The 17,126-nt window shown below is 51.3% G+C and overlaps 9 protein-coding genes across 9 annotated transcripts; 6 read left to right on the top strand and 3 right to left on the bottom strand.

Annotated features, from left to right (window-relative positions):
- Positions 1-352: 352 nt before the first annotated feature.
- On the top strand, positions 353-3,220 carry ALTATR162_LOCUS9020 (uncharacterized protein; the record flags this gene model as incomplete). Its single annotated transcript, XM_043316653.1, has 6 exons — positions 353-365; positions 424-1,991; positions 2,046-2,148; positions 2,208-2,449; positions 2,498-2,990; positions 3,045-3,220. 6 exons carry the CDS (start codon positions 353-355, stop codon positions 3,218-3,220), a joined length of 2,595 nt encoding a protein of 864 aa, XP_043172588.1.
- Positions 3,221-3,584: 364 nt separating this feature from the next.
- Positions 3,585-4,569, bottom strand: ALTATR162_LOCUS9019 (uncharacterized protein; the record flags this gene model as incomplete). Its single annotated transcript, XM_043316652.1, has 2 exons — positions 3,585-3,883; positions 3,939-4,569. 2 exons carry the CDS (start codon positions 4,567-4,569, stop codon positions 3,585-3,587), a joined length of 930 nt encoding a protein of 309 aa, XP_043172587.1.
- A 598-nt stretch (positions 4,570-5,167) lies between these two features.
- On the top strand, positions 5,168-5,637 carry ALTATR162_LOCUS9018 (uncharacterized protein; the record flags this gene model as incomplete). The annotated part of the gene is made up of 4 exons (XM_043316651.1): positions 5,168-5,309; positions 5,356-5,387; positions 5,442-5,505; positions 5,555-5,637. The coding sequence occupies 4 exons, from the start codon at positions 5,168-5,170 to the stop codon at positions 5,635-5,637; spliced, it is 321 nt and encodes a 106-aa protein (XP_043172586.1).
- Positions 5,638-5,976: 339 nt separating this feature from the next.
- Positions 5,977-6,843, top strand: ALTATR162_LOCUS9017 (uncharacterized protein; the record flags this gene model as incomplete). The annotated part of the gene is made up of 1 exon (XM_043316650.1): positions 5,977-6,843. One exon carries the CDS (start codon positions 5,977-5,979, stop codon positions 6,841-6,843), a length of 867 nt encoding a protein of 288 aa, XP_043172585.1.
- A 567-nt stretch (positions 6,844-7,410) lies between these two features.
- Positions 7,411-9,183, top strand: ALTATR162_LOCUS9016 (uncharacterized protein; the record flags this gene model as incomplete). Its single annotated transcript, XM_043316649.1, has 4 exons — positions 7,411-7,787; positions 7,925-8,342; positions 8,391-8,397; positions 8,459-9,183. The coding sequence occupies 4 exons, from the start codon at positions 7,411-7,413 to the stop codon at positions 9,181-9,183; spliced, it is 1,527 nt and encodes a 508-aa protein (XP_043172584.1).
- A 257-nt stretch (positions 9,184-9,440) lies between these two features.
- Positions 9,441-10,211, bottom strand: ALTATR162_LOCUS9015 (uncharacterized protein; the record flags this gene model as incomplete). The annotated part of the gene is made up of 1 exon (XM_043316648.1): positions 9,441-10,211. The coding sequence occupies one exon, from the start codon at positions 10,209-10,211 to the stop codon at positions 9,441-9,443; it is 771 nt and encodes a 256-aa protein (XP_043172583.1).
- A 710-nt stretch (positions 10,212-10,921) lies between these two features.
- ALTATR162_LOCUS9014 (uncharacterized protein) lies at positions 10,922-11,503 on the top strand (the record flags this gene model as incomplete). The annotated part of the gene is made up of 1 exon (XM_043316647.1): positions 10,922-11,503. One exon carries the CDS (start codon positions 10,922-10,924, stop codon positions 11,501-11,503), a length of 582 nt encoding a protein of 193 aa, XP_043172582.1.
- A 796-nt stretch (positions 11,504-12,299) lies between these two features.
- On the bottom strand, positions 12,300-14,009 carry ALTATR162_LOCUS9013 (uncharacterized protein; the record flags this gene model as incomplete). The annotated part of the gene is made up of 3 exons (XM_043316646.1): positions 12,300-13,264; positions 13,317-13,605; positions 13,656-14,009. The coding sequence occupies 3 exons, from the start codon at positions 14,007-14,009 to the stop codon at positions 12,300-12,302; spliced, it is 1,608 nt and encodes a 535-aa protein (XP_043172581.1).
- A 1,268-nt stretch (positions 14,010-15,277) lies between these two features.
- ALTATR162_LOCUS9012 (uncharacterized protein) lies at positions 15,278-16,414 on the top strand (the record flags this gene model as incomplete). The annotated part of the gene is made up of 1 exon (XM_043316645.1): positions 15,278-16,414. The coding sequence occupies one exon, from the start codon at positions 15,278-15,280 to the stop codon at positions 16,412-16,414; it is 1,137 nt and encodes a 378-aa protein (XP_043172580.1).
- Positions 16,415-17,126: the final 712 nt, after the last annotated feature.

Here is a 17,126-nt window from a genome sequence, read left to right as displayed (position 1 = left end):
ATCTAATGCAGCACGAATTGTTTCCTCCCCTAGTGCCATCGTGCAAACTTCCGACGTATCTCGAGCATTTCGCTCCACATGTTCATGGCGGGAGCCACATTAGCCTGCGCTAGCGCGACAACCAACGCGCTTTGTCGCGTTGAGCTTGGCCTAAACAGCGACCATCTTCTATCATCGCTCCACACCCCGCAGTCCGGCCCGGCTGCACCTTTCAAGCTTATTCTTGTTGGCTATCTCTATCGGGAATACACGATTGTCTTGGTCGCTTTTGTATTTTGTGAGCTTCGCTGAGGAGTCTCTTTGAATCACGAGTTGACACGACGGTGCATACGTTCCTTTTTATCACCACACCATGCCCAACACCTGTCTGTCCTTCCCCATGGAAATCGTGAATTGAACTGCATACTCATACCGCTTGTATAGATGGGTACGTGCAGGACGCGTATATACACGGTACCCATCCCAGTACCGTCTCCGTGGCCGCTCCACCGCAGTACTCGCATTACACCCCTTTGCGCTTCGCTTCTTCCACAGACATACCTGTCAAGTACCCCGCACACATGCAGTACCATGCGAACAGCTCACCGCCGCCAATATCAGACACTGAAAACATCCCACCCGTGACTGCATTGCGGCCAAACGACGCACCAGAGCAGAGGTCAAAGAAACGAAAGTCAGATAGAGAACACCTTGACGAATTCGGAAAGCGACCAAGACAAACCGTATCGCCACTCAGCCCCAGGGTTCAGTTTGCAATGCAAGGTCACGCCCGAACCTACAGCGAGCCTCAGCATGGAACCCAACACAACCCGGTCGAGATACTATCGAGCCCAGAGCCAGAGCAAACACAGAGCATACGAAGGAAACAAATGACGAGGCCAACACAATCGGTCCTGCTGCAAGATCTGCGTAACGCTGGACTATACGTTCAGGCGCTCAATCCTTCCGCAAGGAATATCGCATACTACGCAGTAGCAGGCGGAAAAGTTCCCGGTATCTACACAAACTACGATAACGTTGTCGAACAAATCAAAGGCTACAGTGGTTGTTTGCAAAAGAAGTTCCGCACCAAAGACGAGGCATGGGATTTCATGAACGCCAACAGAACCTATGTTGAAACAGCGCTCCGGCGCCAAAGAGAAGAAGCACAGGAGCCCCACAGGCATTCTTCAACATGCGATACACGTACGGCTCAGCGTACACCTTCACCTCCTCCAATGTACACTTACCCGTTTCTAACACCACCAACCGAGCGTTCACATGTATCCGCGAACTACGGCCCGTCACCATCTAACCCACGATATGTTGCAGAGCAGCCACAGCTTGCAACAAGTTCTCCAAGATCGAACACTACCCCGAACAAAGACGTTCCTGAACCCGAAATTAACTTGAGCGCCGAACAGCAGCGGGTGGTAGACCTCATCGTGGAAGGTGGAAAGAATGTCTTCTACACTGGGTCCGCAGGATGTGGAAAATCTACCATCTTAAAGGCTTTCGTCCCACTTCTTAAACTGAAAGGAAAAAAGGTTCGGATCGTGGCGCCAACAAATCTTGCCGCGCTCAACGTTGGTGGTCAAACAACGTGGAATTTCGCTGGTTGGACGCCTGACAGCATGAAAAAGCCGTTAGACAAACTGAAGGCGGCTGCTAATGGCAAAGAGATTTGGAAAAAGTTCGACGCCACCGATGTGCTTGTCATTGACGAGATCAGCATGATTGAGAATCTTCAATTCGAGCGATTGAACGAAGTCATGAAGGCAAGTCGCGCAGGCAAGGCCACTGGTCCGTTTGGCGGCGTCCAGATCATTGTTACGGGAGACTTCTGTCAACTTTCACCTGTGAAGCCTTTCCAGCATTGTATGGGATGCGGATGGGAGCTCATTAAAGAAGTTAGAAATAGCATTGTACAGCATACTTGCGAAAACAAAAAATGTCGCTACGATTTCTGGCCAGCTACCGACAAGTGGGCTTTCCGTAGCAAAGCGTGGCAGGTATGTTACGTACTCCCTTTGGCTCGTACCATAAAACAGCACTGATATAAACAGGAATGCAACTTTGAACACATCAACCTTACGGAAATCCATAGGCAAGACGACAGGAAATTCATCTCTATTCTTCAAAAGATTCGCAGAGGTACAGTCTCCCTTTGTCGGAATGTTGCTTCTGCATGTAATTATGTATGAACATAGCATACTAACGCGTACCAGACGGTGAAATCGTCCCACCCCACGCAAAAATTCTCCTCAATCATACAAAAGAGACCGAGGGCGCCATCCGTATATTCTCAAAACGTTGGGATGTAGACCGTGTAAACAAGGAGAACATTGCGAGGCTTCCTTCAGAGCAACTCGCCTTCAAGTGCTTGGATGACTTCAAATGGAACGATTACGAGGATAAGACGTTGGAGAAGTATAGTGAACAGGCGGAAGACGGTAATTTGAAACAATTGGTACAATACATCTCTTCGAACATTCGAACATCACTAACAGTCTCGCAGAAAGATCACCGCTACGAAGCTATCGTGCATCTGAAGGAGGGCATGCGCGTGGTATTACAAGCCAATCTCGAACCCGAAGCCGGTCTCGTGAACGGCTCCCAAGGCTTGATCGTCGGTTTTGAGCCGTTCGATCTTAACAGGCTTCCCCGCGCGGCAGAGGGCAAAGATGATCCAGGTGATCTCAGAGGTACCCATGCTAAATACGCCCAGGGGCAGATCAAAAGATACGCCGACTCGAACCACCGTCAGCCATGGCCAATTGTCGAATTTGACAACGGCCGCACGAAGACTATCTACGCAGATTGTCCTTGTAACGAACTCGGAAACGTTGGCGAGAATGGAGACGAAAGCAAGCTTAGCCTACTGTCGCGGGCGCAGATCCCACTTGTCGCAGGCTATGCTATCACTGTGCACAAGTCACAGGGCATGACGCTGGATCGCGTCATTGTCGATCTGCGAGATGCTTTTGAGGCAAGCCAACTATACGTTGCTCGTAAGGCGTACTCTATTCTCAGTGTTGCAAAACACGAGCTAACATGTTGAACAGTCAGTAGAGCACGCTCGCTCAAAGGTCTCGAAGTCGTGGCGCTTCCGAGAAGACACCTCGGTGGTGCCAATCCACAAGTGAAGGAGTTTTTCCGTACATATCTCGACCCGAAACAGCCATGTCCGTCGTCCCAGATGCCACAAGCATCACTGGTTTCTCAGTCGCCACAGTCTTGAGAAGTTGACTTTTCTACATTTAAGCATTCCTTACCATCCGATTTAAGTGTCTGTTTATACCCCGTGTTTTCGGTGTTTGGATACCACGTTTGTACTACAAACGAATTTCACCCAATACGTTCAACAGCTGTGTTCCCTACATGGTAACGTGTTGTTGATGAGTCGTTACAATCACTAAACTGCGTCACTCCTGAATGCAATAAATCAGGCCAGCAAAAAAGGTTGTGCGTTCTTCGCCGTGGTCATTGAAACGGAATCGCATCATATATTCGACAATACAAAATACGTACACGAAAATGAAAGGGGTATCAACTTTTCAAGGAAACCCGTCATGATCCAACTAGCCTGGAGCTTCGTGTGCAACCTACTCTGTCTTCCGGATGAGACCTTCGCCAGGCTTCACGCGCTGCGCCCACTCGGTCCAACTGCCATCGTACAAGCGTCTCTGTTGTGTAGGGAAGCCAGCCTCCGACAATGCAGCGTCGATGATGGCCGCGGTGACTCCTGTGCCACAACTGCTTATGATCGGTTTTGAAGGGTCGACGCCTTTCGACTTGAAGATGGCCTGAAGTTCGGAGGCAGGGAGGAGGGTCTTGTCTTTCGGGTCAAGGAGGTCAGTGACTGGGACAGAGGTGGAGTATGGGATATGACCGGATGAAAGGCCTGATGTAGTCAGCTTAGTCGTGTTATAGTGTCTCGCAATCGACGATGAACATACCTTCTCTAGGCTCCGGATCAACGCCCTTCCACCGGCCTAAGCTCCTCGCGTCTAGTATCTGTACTTCATCCGCCCCTTCTTTGCCCAGCTCCTTGGCAATGTCCTTTACCTCCTCAAAGGCGACCACCCTCTCCTCCTCCAACTTCGGCACCGCGTATTCGGTCGGCTCAACCTCTTTTGGCTCTCCACTCTCAGTTGGGAACCCTTCTTCAACCCACTTGCGGAAGTTGTTCAACACATGCACCTTGGGATGTCCAAAGACCTGCAGCGTCCAGCCTACTCTCGGGGCAGAGAAGATGCCTAGCTCCTTTGTATCATAAACGACTACGCTATCGTCCCGTCGTATACCGAGGTGTCTCATTGCAATTGCGAAGTCTTCAGCGGAGGGGAGCATATGTGGGTATGGCGAGTGTACATCTTTGACGGCATCGAGATCGAAGAAGCGTGCGCGTGGGATGCGCTGTGCAAGGAAGGTATCATATCCATTCCGGCCGTCGTTGGGCAGGAACCAAGAAGCGCACAGCGGGACGATGCGCGGCTCTGTAGAAAGCTTGCTGGCATTGTGCTTCAACGCCGAATTAAGCTCGGATGGTGAGATGAGATAGGAGGAGAAGTGATGATGCGAAGACATTGTTCGTCTGCTGCTTACAGTAATGGGGACGTGAATGGGGGAGATGGAAGAGAGTGGGCGTAAAGAGCAGCGGAAGCGTGACACGAACATGTTGGAAATTGAGTGGTGGATACGGTGGATTACAAAAGATGTCCTGGTCGGCGAGGAAGTAGAAGGAGCGAAGATATATGGAGTAGACGGCGAGGTGAAGCTTCCCTATCTACGTTCATCGCGTAGAGGAGGGTCCGCAGCAAGCTTCAAGATTAGTGCGGGGAACTGCAGCAAACCTGAAGAAGGTGCGATCTCCCTTGCACGCACGCAATTTTAGCTAGAAATAACATCATGTGACTTGTTTGTCTTTAGTATGTTTGTACCAAACAACAGTAGCATTACGCTTTTGTATAACGGCATTGGCGTGTTCATAAGTTTGTGATGCATGATGGGCGCTCCAAAGCTTGAAGCTCCAGCTTGAGCTCAGACCCCAGCGGAATTAACGCGCAATCGCCGCCCCTCACCGCCGTAAATCTGCCGCCTCGGCATGTTTTGGTATTGTTGATCTGTGTTCCGCACAATCTGTGTGCCAGCCTTGAAAAGTACCTATTGAGCGCCAAAGGACACGATGAAAGTCACTATACGAGAGTGGAATGCTGTCGCCGCCTGGCGCTGGGACATGCCAGACGACGATGTCTGCGGTATCTGTCGCAACCCTTACGATAGCACTTGCTCCAAGTGCAAGTTTCCTGGAGATGAGTGTCCGCTATGTATGTCTGACGACGATGAGGTTTGATATAGACTAACGTGAGGTAGTACTAGGAGAGTGCAACCACTCTTTCCACATGGTACGCCTCTGTCCTCATAGAGTACCCTCTGCGCCCATGGCTAACATGTATCAGCACTGTATCTTCTCCTGGTTGAAGCAAGAGAGCTCTCTAGAGAAGTGTCCCATGTGTCGTCAGCGTACGTACAACTTGAAGCGCATGGCATATCGGCTGACTTGCATCTCTAGCTTTCAAGTCGAAGAGTCAAGACGCGCCGACGGTCACCGAAACCCCGGCACAAACGCAAGAACCCGACACGAGCCCGCTATAGCCTTCGAACCGTAGTACCGATTATGGACATCTGTGAAGCGGCCTGTTGCCCATCTGCTTCTCGCGCATAGGGTGGAAGTCGAGACAGTGGTGCTTCACGTCTGAAGCGATACTTTGGATTACACAAGGACTGTTACCATTGGCGTTTGGATTTGGACGATACCCTAAGGATTGCATTACATACTTCAGCCTATTCACTCTGCGACTTTCTCCACACTTCAATACTTGGCTCACTCCCTTGTTGTTGGTAGGGTGCATGGACCACGTCTCTTATCGATCACGCATCTTACTATACCTCCCACAACTCCGTTACCTCCAGCCTTCCATCTATCCCGACGACATGTCTAACAACCCTAACACTAGAGAGCCCCTTTCAGATCCTCACGCATCTTATTCCCCACGATCAACGCCCTTGGGACATGCCGAAGATCCTCCCGACGACTACCTCCGCGAGCAGCAGCAGCCTGGCGATGCGCAAGACGAAGATGACGACATACCGTATCCTGAGCCTAACTTCGAGCAACCGCTGCTACCGCCACCAAACTTTCGACCTTTCTTTACCTTAATCGAAGACACAACGTCGAGCGAGCACTACCACCCATATACTCACTATGTCTTCGCCGACGACGACCCGACCATTATAACTGCTGCATCGATGCGAGGCTTAGGGCTGGATGATACAAAGTACCTCCCTCACGATGCGCCGGGTGGTGGGGAAAAGCGGCGCAACCAGGGAAGCGAAGAAGGAGACGAGCAACACTCACCAGTCGAGTCACCACTTCCCCCGCCTATACCGGGTGTCAAGGAACACTACCTCATAATCGATGTTGGGGCAGACGGGCGCACAATCGTAGATGCGCAGTCACTTTCATCGGAGTGGCAAATAACGGATACGCACGTACGAACAGCTCCCTCGTTCGATAAGGACTCTCCAGATCAAGGGTACATGCTACGAATACAAGGAGTCGAGATACCGAGGAAGAGCAAGGCCAAGGCCAGGAGTCAAGCGGGACAGGACATGCTGACTGTGGCGAGGGAGCAACAAAGCGACATCTTCGATGCATTAGACGGGCTAGTGCAGGGCATCGAAGGAGGATTGGAGACAGCTGACAAGATTTCAGGCGCGAGGTTAAGAGAGGGTGAACAAGGCACGCTGACTGATGTTCGCGAGGATGACGTAGGCAAGACGGTGGGTGATGAAGCATGATACTGGCGTGCTCAGCCGTTTCATACATGGCTTTAGGTCCTACTCCTCGGCCTAGTGGTCATCGATGTTGAGCGTGTGCATCAAAGCTATTACCGCTGCGTTGGCTTAGAGACGGACGGTTGCTCACCTGCAGCATTCTCGCAGTAACATCAAAAGCCACGTGCTCTCTCTAAAGAGCTGGACAGTCATGCCAGGAGCAGGGCGCACGCTGTCTACCAGTCGATGGCAGGATATGATCTCCTTTCGTATCCTCTCACTCACCCTGAATACTCCTTGCAGCGCACGACTTACACAGTGCAAGATCATGTACAAATTGGAGCATCATGTATATCTTTGGTAGGCGTTGCAACACGACAGGGACGAATAATTTCAGATGCCAGTCCAGTGTGGTTTCTCTCACTTGGCTCACCGCCCTGAGGTCGCTCCTTCCCACTACCTTCTCTCACCATGCAAGACGGTGTGTGCATGAGCACACAGTCTATATGATTCAAAATCTCTGCGTCAATCCTCCTCGTCACTCTCATCCTCTTCTATCTTTCCCTAGCTTCCATAGTCAAGTCTCTAACAATGGTTATCTTACGCACCCTCCTCGCTGTCATCCCAGTGGTCTCCCTCACCACGGGCTACAAGCTCAAGGCGAAATACGACGCGAGTAACTTCTTCGACGATAACTCCTTCCGTTTTTACAACGGCTGGGACAAGTTCACCCAAGGCCTCGCTCTCTACGTTTCCAAGGAGGAAGCAACTGAACTTGGGCTTGCGCGTATCGAGGGTAGCAAGGTACATCTCGGAGTAGATACAGCCCAAGTGCTCACTCCACAGGAGCCCGGTGAGGGCTATGGCCGTAAGAGCCTCCGACTGGAAGGAGTGCAGACATTCGACAACGGACTCTTCGTCGCCGACTTCGATCATCTACCCAGTGGCTGTGGCATGTGGCCTGCTTTGTGAGTCCTACCCTTTGCAAGTACTACATTCAATCGTACTTTGAAGTCTCAGAGTCACGCCATCTCCCCCGCTACCATGTGTGCTCGTCATTGCTCGTGAGATGCGTCAGATATGTGCAGCAGTTAACCAATCACAGCTGGCTACTCCACGATACCGCCGACCAGGAGGAATGGTACTCTGAGTTTGATATCATCGAAGGCGTCTCGAAGAACACATGGAATGAGCTCAGCTTGCATACCGCTCAGACACCGTGCAAGATGCAGGACAACGGCGGATCCGGAAAGACGCGCCAAGATCTTGAGTGTATGAGCGGTTACGATTGTGGCGCCGATGGTCCTGATGACTCCTTCGGTCAAGCCTTCAACGACCATCACGGTGGAGTTTGGGCAGCACAGGTCGAGAATGATGGCATCAAAGCGTGGTTCTTCGCTAGAGGTAGTGAGCCACTGGGTTGGGATGGCGCTAATCCTGACCCGAGTACATGGGGTACGCCCGTGATGAACTCTGCTGGGGACGGTTGTGATATACAGAAGACGTTCAAAAAGATGAAGATTGTACGTATGCGCTTCCTTATGTACCTGAGTATTCGCTAACATAGAAAGATCATCAGTAAGCGTCCTTGTGCGAACCACATGGGAGACATATACTGACTTCGTACACCCATATTCAGACATCACCTTCTGTGGTAGGTACGCTGGCGGTGATGCCTGGTCTGGTTATAGAGGCTGCGCAGCAGAAACCCACGATGATTCTTGTAACCACTTCGTTGCAACTAATCCTAGCAAGCTCAAGGAAGTCTTCTATCTCATCAACTCGGTGAGAGTTTATCAGGACGGCGACGGCGGTGGCTACCAGGAGAGCACCCTTGCACATACTGCAGCCCAGACGGCCCGCACTCCTTTCGACACCAAAGACCTCTCAACGACGACCACAGAGCTCGTGACGTTGCCTGCAACCATGACTCATGGCGCTAACTACGGTCCGTATGATCCGCCGGCATCTGCTACAACTCCAATCACTCTCGCCTCTTTCTACGGCAAGGGTCTCTCAGCGGTGACTTCAAATCCTGGTGTGGTTGTTATGACAACGATCATTACAACAACGAAGGTCATGACTTTGCCTGCGACTCTGACTGGCGGCGATAACTACAGTCCTTACGACCCATCGGCAGCGTCCGCGAAACCTATTGGCACAACGATTGGCGGCATAAACTACGTTCCCTACGATCCGTCGGCAACATCTACCAAACCTACGGGCACAACGATGGAGGATATTACCAACTACACCACCATTCAGACTTACTGCACCTCTTCGAAGAAGGCCGCAACTATTTCCAATCGCCTCACAGGTTATTGCATCAACTGCGACCGAAGCCGCGTCGGCGAAGACGATTGATGCGTGCGGTTAACGTGGGAGCACGTGTCGCGCTCAACAAGGATTTGGTTTTCGGGTATGCATACAAAGGCGTCAGGAGCAGAAATCCGAGACGGAGAAAACAATGTACAGATACATAGGCAAAAGCCAGAGGACAATTCGGCGATCTGATTTAAAGGTACGCCATGCAGTTGCAGACATGCATAGAGAAATGCAGCATTTTCCTTTACCTCCAATTTCTAGTAACCCTCCTTAGTCTTTCCCATCTATTATCCCTGCTACCAAGGAATCCTCACTCCAAACCGATCCACCAACCTCCCACTTTCCCACTCCTCCTTATCCATCTTCTCTAAAACCTGCATACAATCCCCCACACTCTCCTCCACCCCAATCGCCCCTTCTTCCTTCCACTCCACCAATCGCGTCTCCACCCGTCCCGGATGCAGCATCAAAAACTGTACATCCGGTACATCAATGACGAAGCTTTTGACCACAGCATTCAGCGCTGCTTTGCTTGCACGATATGCATATCCGCCACCGGCCGTATTCGCGGATATTGAACCCATCCGAGAGGACAGGATAACGACTCTGGGTTTTGAGGAGGCTTGAGCAGCAGTGGCGGCGGCCAGCTGGAGGTTTGGCAGGAAAGATTTGACGGTGTTGAAAGTGCCCCAGGTATTGATTTCAAGGGTCCTCATCATGGTGGTATGGTTCATGGCTTCTAATGTTTCAGCGGCTGCGACGACCTTGCTGCTTTGTTTTTCACTGGCGACGACTTCTGGAACGAGACCGCGGATGCCTGCGCAGTGGATGATGAGAGTTATGGGGGTCGAGGTGAGGTTTGAGGCGACATCTTGAAGTTTTTGGGACGAGGTTATGTCGAGTTGGTGGAAATGGATGGTTTCTTGTTGTTCGGCGATTTGGGATGGGAAGGGTTGGTTGTCTAAGGCTATTATGTTGGGTCGTGATGGCAAGGAAGCGTAGTGTTTCACAAAGGCCAGACCGAGACCGGAGGATGCACCTGTTATTAGGACGGTTTCTGAGGTCATTTTTGGTGTTTAGATGGGGTTTTGCGCTGGTTGGCGAGTGCGATGATTGTTGAGGCGTGTGGATTCGTTGCAAATGGGTGTAGGTACATGATCAGTGTACTGCATATCACGTCTCAATGTGGCAATTTTGTTGGAAACTATGCTGCAAGAGGTGATGGTATCGGCATTAGCGGGGGGTGAATTGCATCAGGGTCCTTGCCGCCTAGGTTTGCCGAGTTCTGAGTGGAAGTGGTTCCCCGCAGTCTACCCGTTGACTGGCGGACAACGACCCGAATACAGTTCGGCTTTGTATGTGTACATAAGGTCTACCCGGGGATAATTTAATGATCTGAGACACCTCAGGTTGATTGTTGTCCGAGAAAAAGATTTGCATCGGCGTAAGGAAGTACAAGGCAAAGCTGTAGTGGAGTTGGCATCAACAAGGGCGCGATGTTCTATCAACCCGGGAAAGAAGACCACGGATTACCGTATGACCCATTCAAGGTAAGTACTCTTTTGCCATAATTTCAAACGGCTTGGTGAAAACCAGTAACAGAATTCACCAACCAGAGTTCCGCACCTCCAATCCCTCAGACCCCCTACTAACCCCACCTCAGGCATGCGTCCTCCCCCGCCCCATAGGTTGGATATCAACACTCTCCCCCAACGGCCACGCAAATTTAGCACCCTACTCTCAATTCAACAACCTCACGTTTGACCCCCCATACGTGATGTTCAGCGCCAACCAAACACCTAGCAATTCGCAAAAGGACACCGTCCGTAATGTCGAAGCCACTGGGAAATTCGTTTGGAGTCTCGCTACTTATGAGCTGAGAGAAGAGGTGAACAGGAGCGCGGTGCAGGAAGAGTATGGTGTTGATGAGTTTGAGAAGGCGGGTGTGGAGAAGGAGGACAGTAAGCTGAGCGGAGTCATTGTACTTGGCGAAAGTGGGGAGGACAGGAAGGAGATGATGATACCCATGGTGAAGCGCAGCCCGGTGAAGTTTGAGTGCGAGTACTATACCACGTTGCGCCTTCCTGGAAATCCTCCAATGGGGTCGGCAGATGTGGTGATTGGGAAAGTAGTCGGTGTGCATATCGACGAGCGCGTTTTGACCGACGGCAAGATTGATGTGAGGAAGACGGAGCCGATTGCTAGGTGTGGGTACTATGAGTACGCGGTTGTCAGGGAGGTGTTTGAGATGCGGATACCGGGCGAGGATAAGGCGATTTTGGCGGGGCTGGAGGGGAGTGCTAAGAAGAATGAGATGTTGGATAAGGACGGGCATGTCAATGGAGAAGGGAAGCGGTGATGGAATCTGCCAGGGAAGACCAAACCACGATAGAAATGTCCAAGCATATCGCTAGCTCCACATGAAGAAAGTTCAAGAAAGAGTTCAAATTTGTTCGAAACATACTCCATAGTACCAATCTCTGAACGCCAAAACAAGTAGGGTATCTAACGATCAAGATGATGCGCGCATACACATCGAGTCTAAGAATGCATCGATGAGACGATGGAACCCGGGCTTTCGAAAGTTAACAACACATGCAGTTCCTCTCAGTAATTTAGAGCATGGAGTAAAGCTCTCAAGTAAGGCCTTGACCTGTTTGTTCGGTCCTCCCAAGCGAGGAGGTGGAAGTGCAGCAACGTGAAGACCCTCAAGAGATATCGCTCTACTTATGGGCAAGTGTTCGCCGCGGAACGATAATGTAACAGGGTCGCTGGAACGCGCAGAAAACCTGAACACCCCAATCGCGTAGCTTTCGCGGGCGTCCTGAATATGCAGGGATGAAATGCTCAATGCCAGTCAAAGTTTTAGTATACTATTGATCTGATTTGCCACCAGATCATCCCTTTTTGGAACATTCCTTCTGCGTAGCATCACAAACAGTGATTGATAAGGAAAAAAAAAACTCTTTCTATAAGAGAGGCAAAAGCATTTACGACGGGTACCGAGCACATCAGGCAGTGGGCAAGACATGTTCACAGAGTGACAAGTAGGTAAAGACGTCGCTTGAGCGACGCTTGTTTGATGTAGTGAGTGCTACAGTAGCTACAACAGCATCAGAATGCTTTTCATTCATGCGACCATAACAACATATTCCCTAATAAACATAGCGGAAGTTGGGGTTCTCTCTGTCCGTCAAGTCATCAAATCCATGAGCGGCGTTGATGTCCTTTCCAAACTCACGGTCCTTCTTCTTGTTGCGGAGCATGAGGTTGAATCTCAGGAAGGCAATGACACAGAGCAGAGCAGAGTAGCATCCAAGATGGATAGAGAGTGTCTTGAGGTAGCGTGTGTCACCATCGAAGAAGACCTTGGGACCGATGGCGTTACCGGCGCACCAGGCAAAGAAGTTCATGGTGATGCAGACGGACTTCTTGGTCTGGCCTCCAACGTTACGCGTCAGCATGGACATGCCGAGACCTTGGGCAGCCCAAAAGGTGAAGACAATCCAGTAACTGATGAGCAGACCAGCCTTGGTGGCATTGTTGGTGTTCTTAACAGTCATGATAACGATGGTACCGGTGAAGGCTGGAATCATGAAGACGGCCATGGTCAACAGATTCTGCTTTGTCTTCTTGACCAGCCAGGCAGAGCCCATAAGCGTGGCAATGATGACTACACCAAGAACCATGGCGAGCAGTTGGACCTCGAGGGTACCAAAACCGAGATCCTTGATGATGATGTTGTAGAAGGCACCGAGTCCAGAAGTGGGTAGGGTGGTGAAAATCTGGATACCCATGTAGCAGTAGGTCTGGGGGTCGAGAAGAGCCTCTTTGAACTGGTAAGCACGGAACTTCTTGTTCTGGAGACCGGTCTGGTTAGAGCGGACGCGCTCAACCATGAGCTTCTTGTCCTCTTCGGACCAGCACTTGGCGCGCATAGGACTATCAGGGAGTCTGAAGATGACCCAGATTCCCCAGAGGAAGGAGACACAACCGTAACAGATGAAGATGGCTTGCCATGACCTAATCGGCGCGTTTCCAGGGTTCTCTTTGAAGCTAGGATGTCTGATTGTGGAGAAGGCATATGCGAGAAGACCACCAACGATTTGTTGCGCACCGTCTAAAGTACGAGATTAGTCATTGTCCCGTGAAATTTGTTGCATTCCACTTACTCATCATGTACCAATAAGTAACAATTCCAGCCTGCTCCTCACGCTTGTACCAGAGAGCAGTCATAACCAAGAAAGCTGGTTGGCAGACTGCCTCGAAGATACCCAGGAGTGTTCGGACGGCGACGAGCGCAGGGAAGCTAAAGCAGAGAGCGTGGCAGCAAAGTACGATACTCCAGCAGATGATGTTGGCTCCAAGATATTTGGCAACTGGTACTCGTTGGAGAATCCAGTTGGTTGGGTATTCGACGACAAGCACAGCGAGGTAGATACAGGTGGTGAGCCATCCAAACTGTCATGAGTCAGTACACGATACTAGTGCCCACAGACTTTGCAACTCACAGTCTCCTTGGATAGAAGGACAGGAATATCGTTTCGGATACCCATAATCGAAGTAGCTGACATGGTGCCCTTGTCCAGCGACTGCAAAAAGTACGTGACGACCATGATGGGCAGTACACGGCGGTCGATCATCTTCTTCAACCGCTTGTTCTCCTCTTCGGAGACGAAGACTTCAGAGGCGCCTGCGTACTTGGCAACTTCAGCGTCGATACGATTGTAGTCGGCATGTTCGCCCTTCTCGTCTCCTGCAGAAAGCACGCGTTCGACTTGGGTGATGTCCTTCTTATCGTCGGAGTGACGGACAGTCTCGGGTGCGTTGTGCACGCCATCGGCGCTTTCTCTGGCAGTAGCCATCTTGAAAAGAGCTTGCGAGAAATTGACAGCAGAAGAGAATGAGGTTCTGAAAGAAAGACCCCAGGACTCGCAGTGAGCTGGCAAGAAGAATGGAGGAGCGGTCGAGTTGATATTTCTACCCGATTTTAGATTGTCTGTCCAAGCGTTCCCCGGTCTACCCCATGCTGGCAGGCTCCTCCGCAAATCCTGGGATAAGAACCTGCACCTCAACGTATAGTCGGTACTGACGATTCGTGATTACTGCGTATCTCCCTGTCTCCGTACTACGGTTTGACGTAGTGTTGTGGAAAAGCGTGCTGCAAGCGCGACCCTGTGGGCGCCAATGCTGCATCTTGAGTCGCTAGTCTATGGGGTTCGCCAACCCCGCGACCGTGCCGTCCATACAGATGGTGGAGTGCTTGAATTGCGGGTGTGAAGGATCAAGCAATGTGGAGAGTGCCACCGCTTGGCAATGGTCCAAGTGTGGTAAAACATCGGCGTAGATGATCCCGAACCGCCCCTCGGACGTGGGAAGGAATGCATGTGATGAGTTAAGCTCGTGTGAGTGTGATACGAAGCTTTGCTCCCTGGCACTCGGCGGCTGGTGGAAGATTTGGTCCGCCTGCATCGTTGGCGGCGGTTGGCCTTCCTTCCCAGCTTGAGTCGAGTCAGGCGGCCAAGCTCCTTCACGGCGGTCGCACTTCCCACCACGGTGCCTTCCGGGTCTCCAAGACACAAGCGATTGGTGACCCTTCAAGTCGGTGTTATCGGTATAATTTTCGACGAGCGTCGGCGTAATGCAATGCGAGCGCGGCAGACATGCTACTTTGGGATCTCAGCAGTGGGCGATAAAGGTCTTGGTGTTGATGCTTGACACGAAAAAAGAGCCTCGTCTTCCAAGAACCCATCTGCTGGAGCAACACCAAGCAACACCACGTGTGCCCAGCTCCCAGTCGGGGTAGAGGTGGACGAGTCGGTGCAACAGGGCACGAAATCTGGGCGAAATCTGGCAGCGACATGCGTTACAGATGTAATAGACGCGGTCGAGGACCCTGAAAGTTCCCCGGTTTTTGCTCCCCGCTCTGTATCTGGGTTGAGCTCTACCGACGCGTGTGACCGAGGGGCTATATCTAATACCCACTTGCTAGACTACGCGTGTGATGATATCTGGTCTCTTTGCTACTTTCCTCCTTCGATTCCTACTTGTATTGCCATAAATCTCAATTGCTTGCGAGAAGCCCACCAAATATCCGCTACGAACGCGACATTACTCAAAGAACGCGTTCACCATGTCTACCCTCACAGTTCATGGTCTGACCAAAGGTCAAATAGACGAGAAGATCCTCCTCCTGACTCACAACCTGATCAACATCCACGACACAACCGGCGAGTTCCTCTTGAAACTCGACGATGGCCGCATTATCGACACCAAAGGCTGGGACGGTTGGGAGTGGACACACGGCATTGGTCTCTATGGTCTCTGGCACTACTACACGCTGACGGGCAGCACGGCGACGATGGACATTATGCAGGGCTGGTTCGAGAAGCAGCTCAGCAAGGGCACAACCAAGAACATCAACACAATGAGCCCATTCCTCACGTTGGCGTATCTGTACGAAGAGACTGGAAACAAGACGTTTGTGCCTTGGTTGGACACGTGGGCCGAGTGGGTGATGCATGGGCTGCCCCGCACGAAGTTTGGCGGATTCCAACACGAGACATACAACTCATTCAACAAGGACGAACTATGGGACGACACGCTTATGATGAGCGCGCTGCCCCTCGCAAAGATTGGTCTTACGCTCAACAGACCAGAATACGTGGAGGAGGCAAAGCGCCAATTCGTCCTGCACTGCCAGTACCTCTGCGACACATCCACGGGCTTGTTCTTCCATGGCTGGAAGTGGGAGGACAAGGGCGGACTGGAAGTGGGTCACAACTTTGCGCGGGCACGATGGGCGCGTGGTAACTCGTGGTTGACGATTGCGATTCCGGATTTCATTGAGCTGCTTGACCTCAAGGAGACAGATCCCCTCCGTCAATTCCTCATCGGCATCCTTGAGTCGCAATGCCAAGCATTGCTGAAGTTGCAAGCCGAGAACGGCATGTGGCGCACACTTCTCGACATTCCTGTCTCAGAAGGCAGCTATGAGGAGGCGTCGGCCACGGCAGGTTTCGCGTATGGTATGCTCAAGGCGTGCCGGAAACGATACATCAGCGGGGACGTATACCTGCAGAGTGCAGTCAAGGCGATCAAGGCTGTAATGGGTTGCATCAGCGCGGAGGGTGAGCTGGAGCAGACAAGTTTTGGAACTGGTATGGGACACGACTTGCAACATTACAAGGATATCGCGATTACCAGTATGCCATATGGGCAGGCTATGGCTATCATGGCACTTGGTGAGTTTATGAGAACGTTCATCTAAGAGATGGCTATATGAAAAGACATATCAAATGATCAATGAATGGCTGAATACCAGCACTTTTACCAAGAAGCACGTATATTGTGACTGTGTCTACGTCTAAGATGTATCAAAGAAGCGCGTCAACTCTAGCTCCTAGCGGGCGTCTCCCAGGTTGTCGCTCGGAAGCCTCTTCCACTTCTCACCAACGCATCCATGCGCGAACCTTGTAATATCCTCTGTAGTAGATGTTTCAAAGTATCTCACCGACACAATGGATCGGTTCGGCTCTAGTTCGAGGTGCTCTTGATCGAGATGCAATGGTTGGAGTTGCGCGACGATTTCTTTGGGCGTACCTCGGAGAATCAGAATGTCTGATGTTAGCCACGATATGGGACTGGTTATTCCTAAGACGACGTCTGTACATATGCGGTAGTCTTGCAGCCTTCACCCAAGTATCTCAGCTGAGAGAACAAAAGTGTTCAAAGTTCCGAGTCTCGCACCGGACAGGGCGGGCAGTACCTCGCAAGGCAGCCGTATTCATCGAGCGTGTGGAAGGGGATCGTGGCTATCGGGCAGTGCCATGTTGTCACGGAAGACGCTCTTGTAGACGCCATCGCGGAGCCCATCCGGGAAGTCGAACAAGGGCAGCGGCATGATGTGTGGCACGAATGCGCCGTGGTTTGCTGTATCAGTGGGGTACAAGGCTATAGCGATTTCTGTGGTGGTACGATGT

This window comes from Alternaria atra (assembly GCF_907166805.1).
Source record: "Alternaria atra isolate CS162 genome assembly, contig: 29, whole genome shotgun sequence".
NCBI lineage: Eukaryota > Fungi > Ascomycota > Dothideomycetes > Pleosporales > Pleosporaceae > Alternaria > Alternaria atra.
The sequence above is the reverse complement of the archived record's forward strand: the minus strand, read 5'-3'. Positions and strand labels throughout refer to the sequence as shown.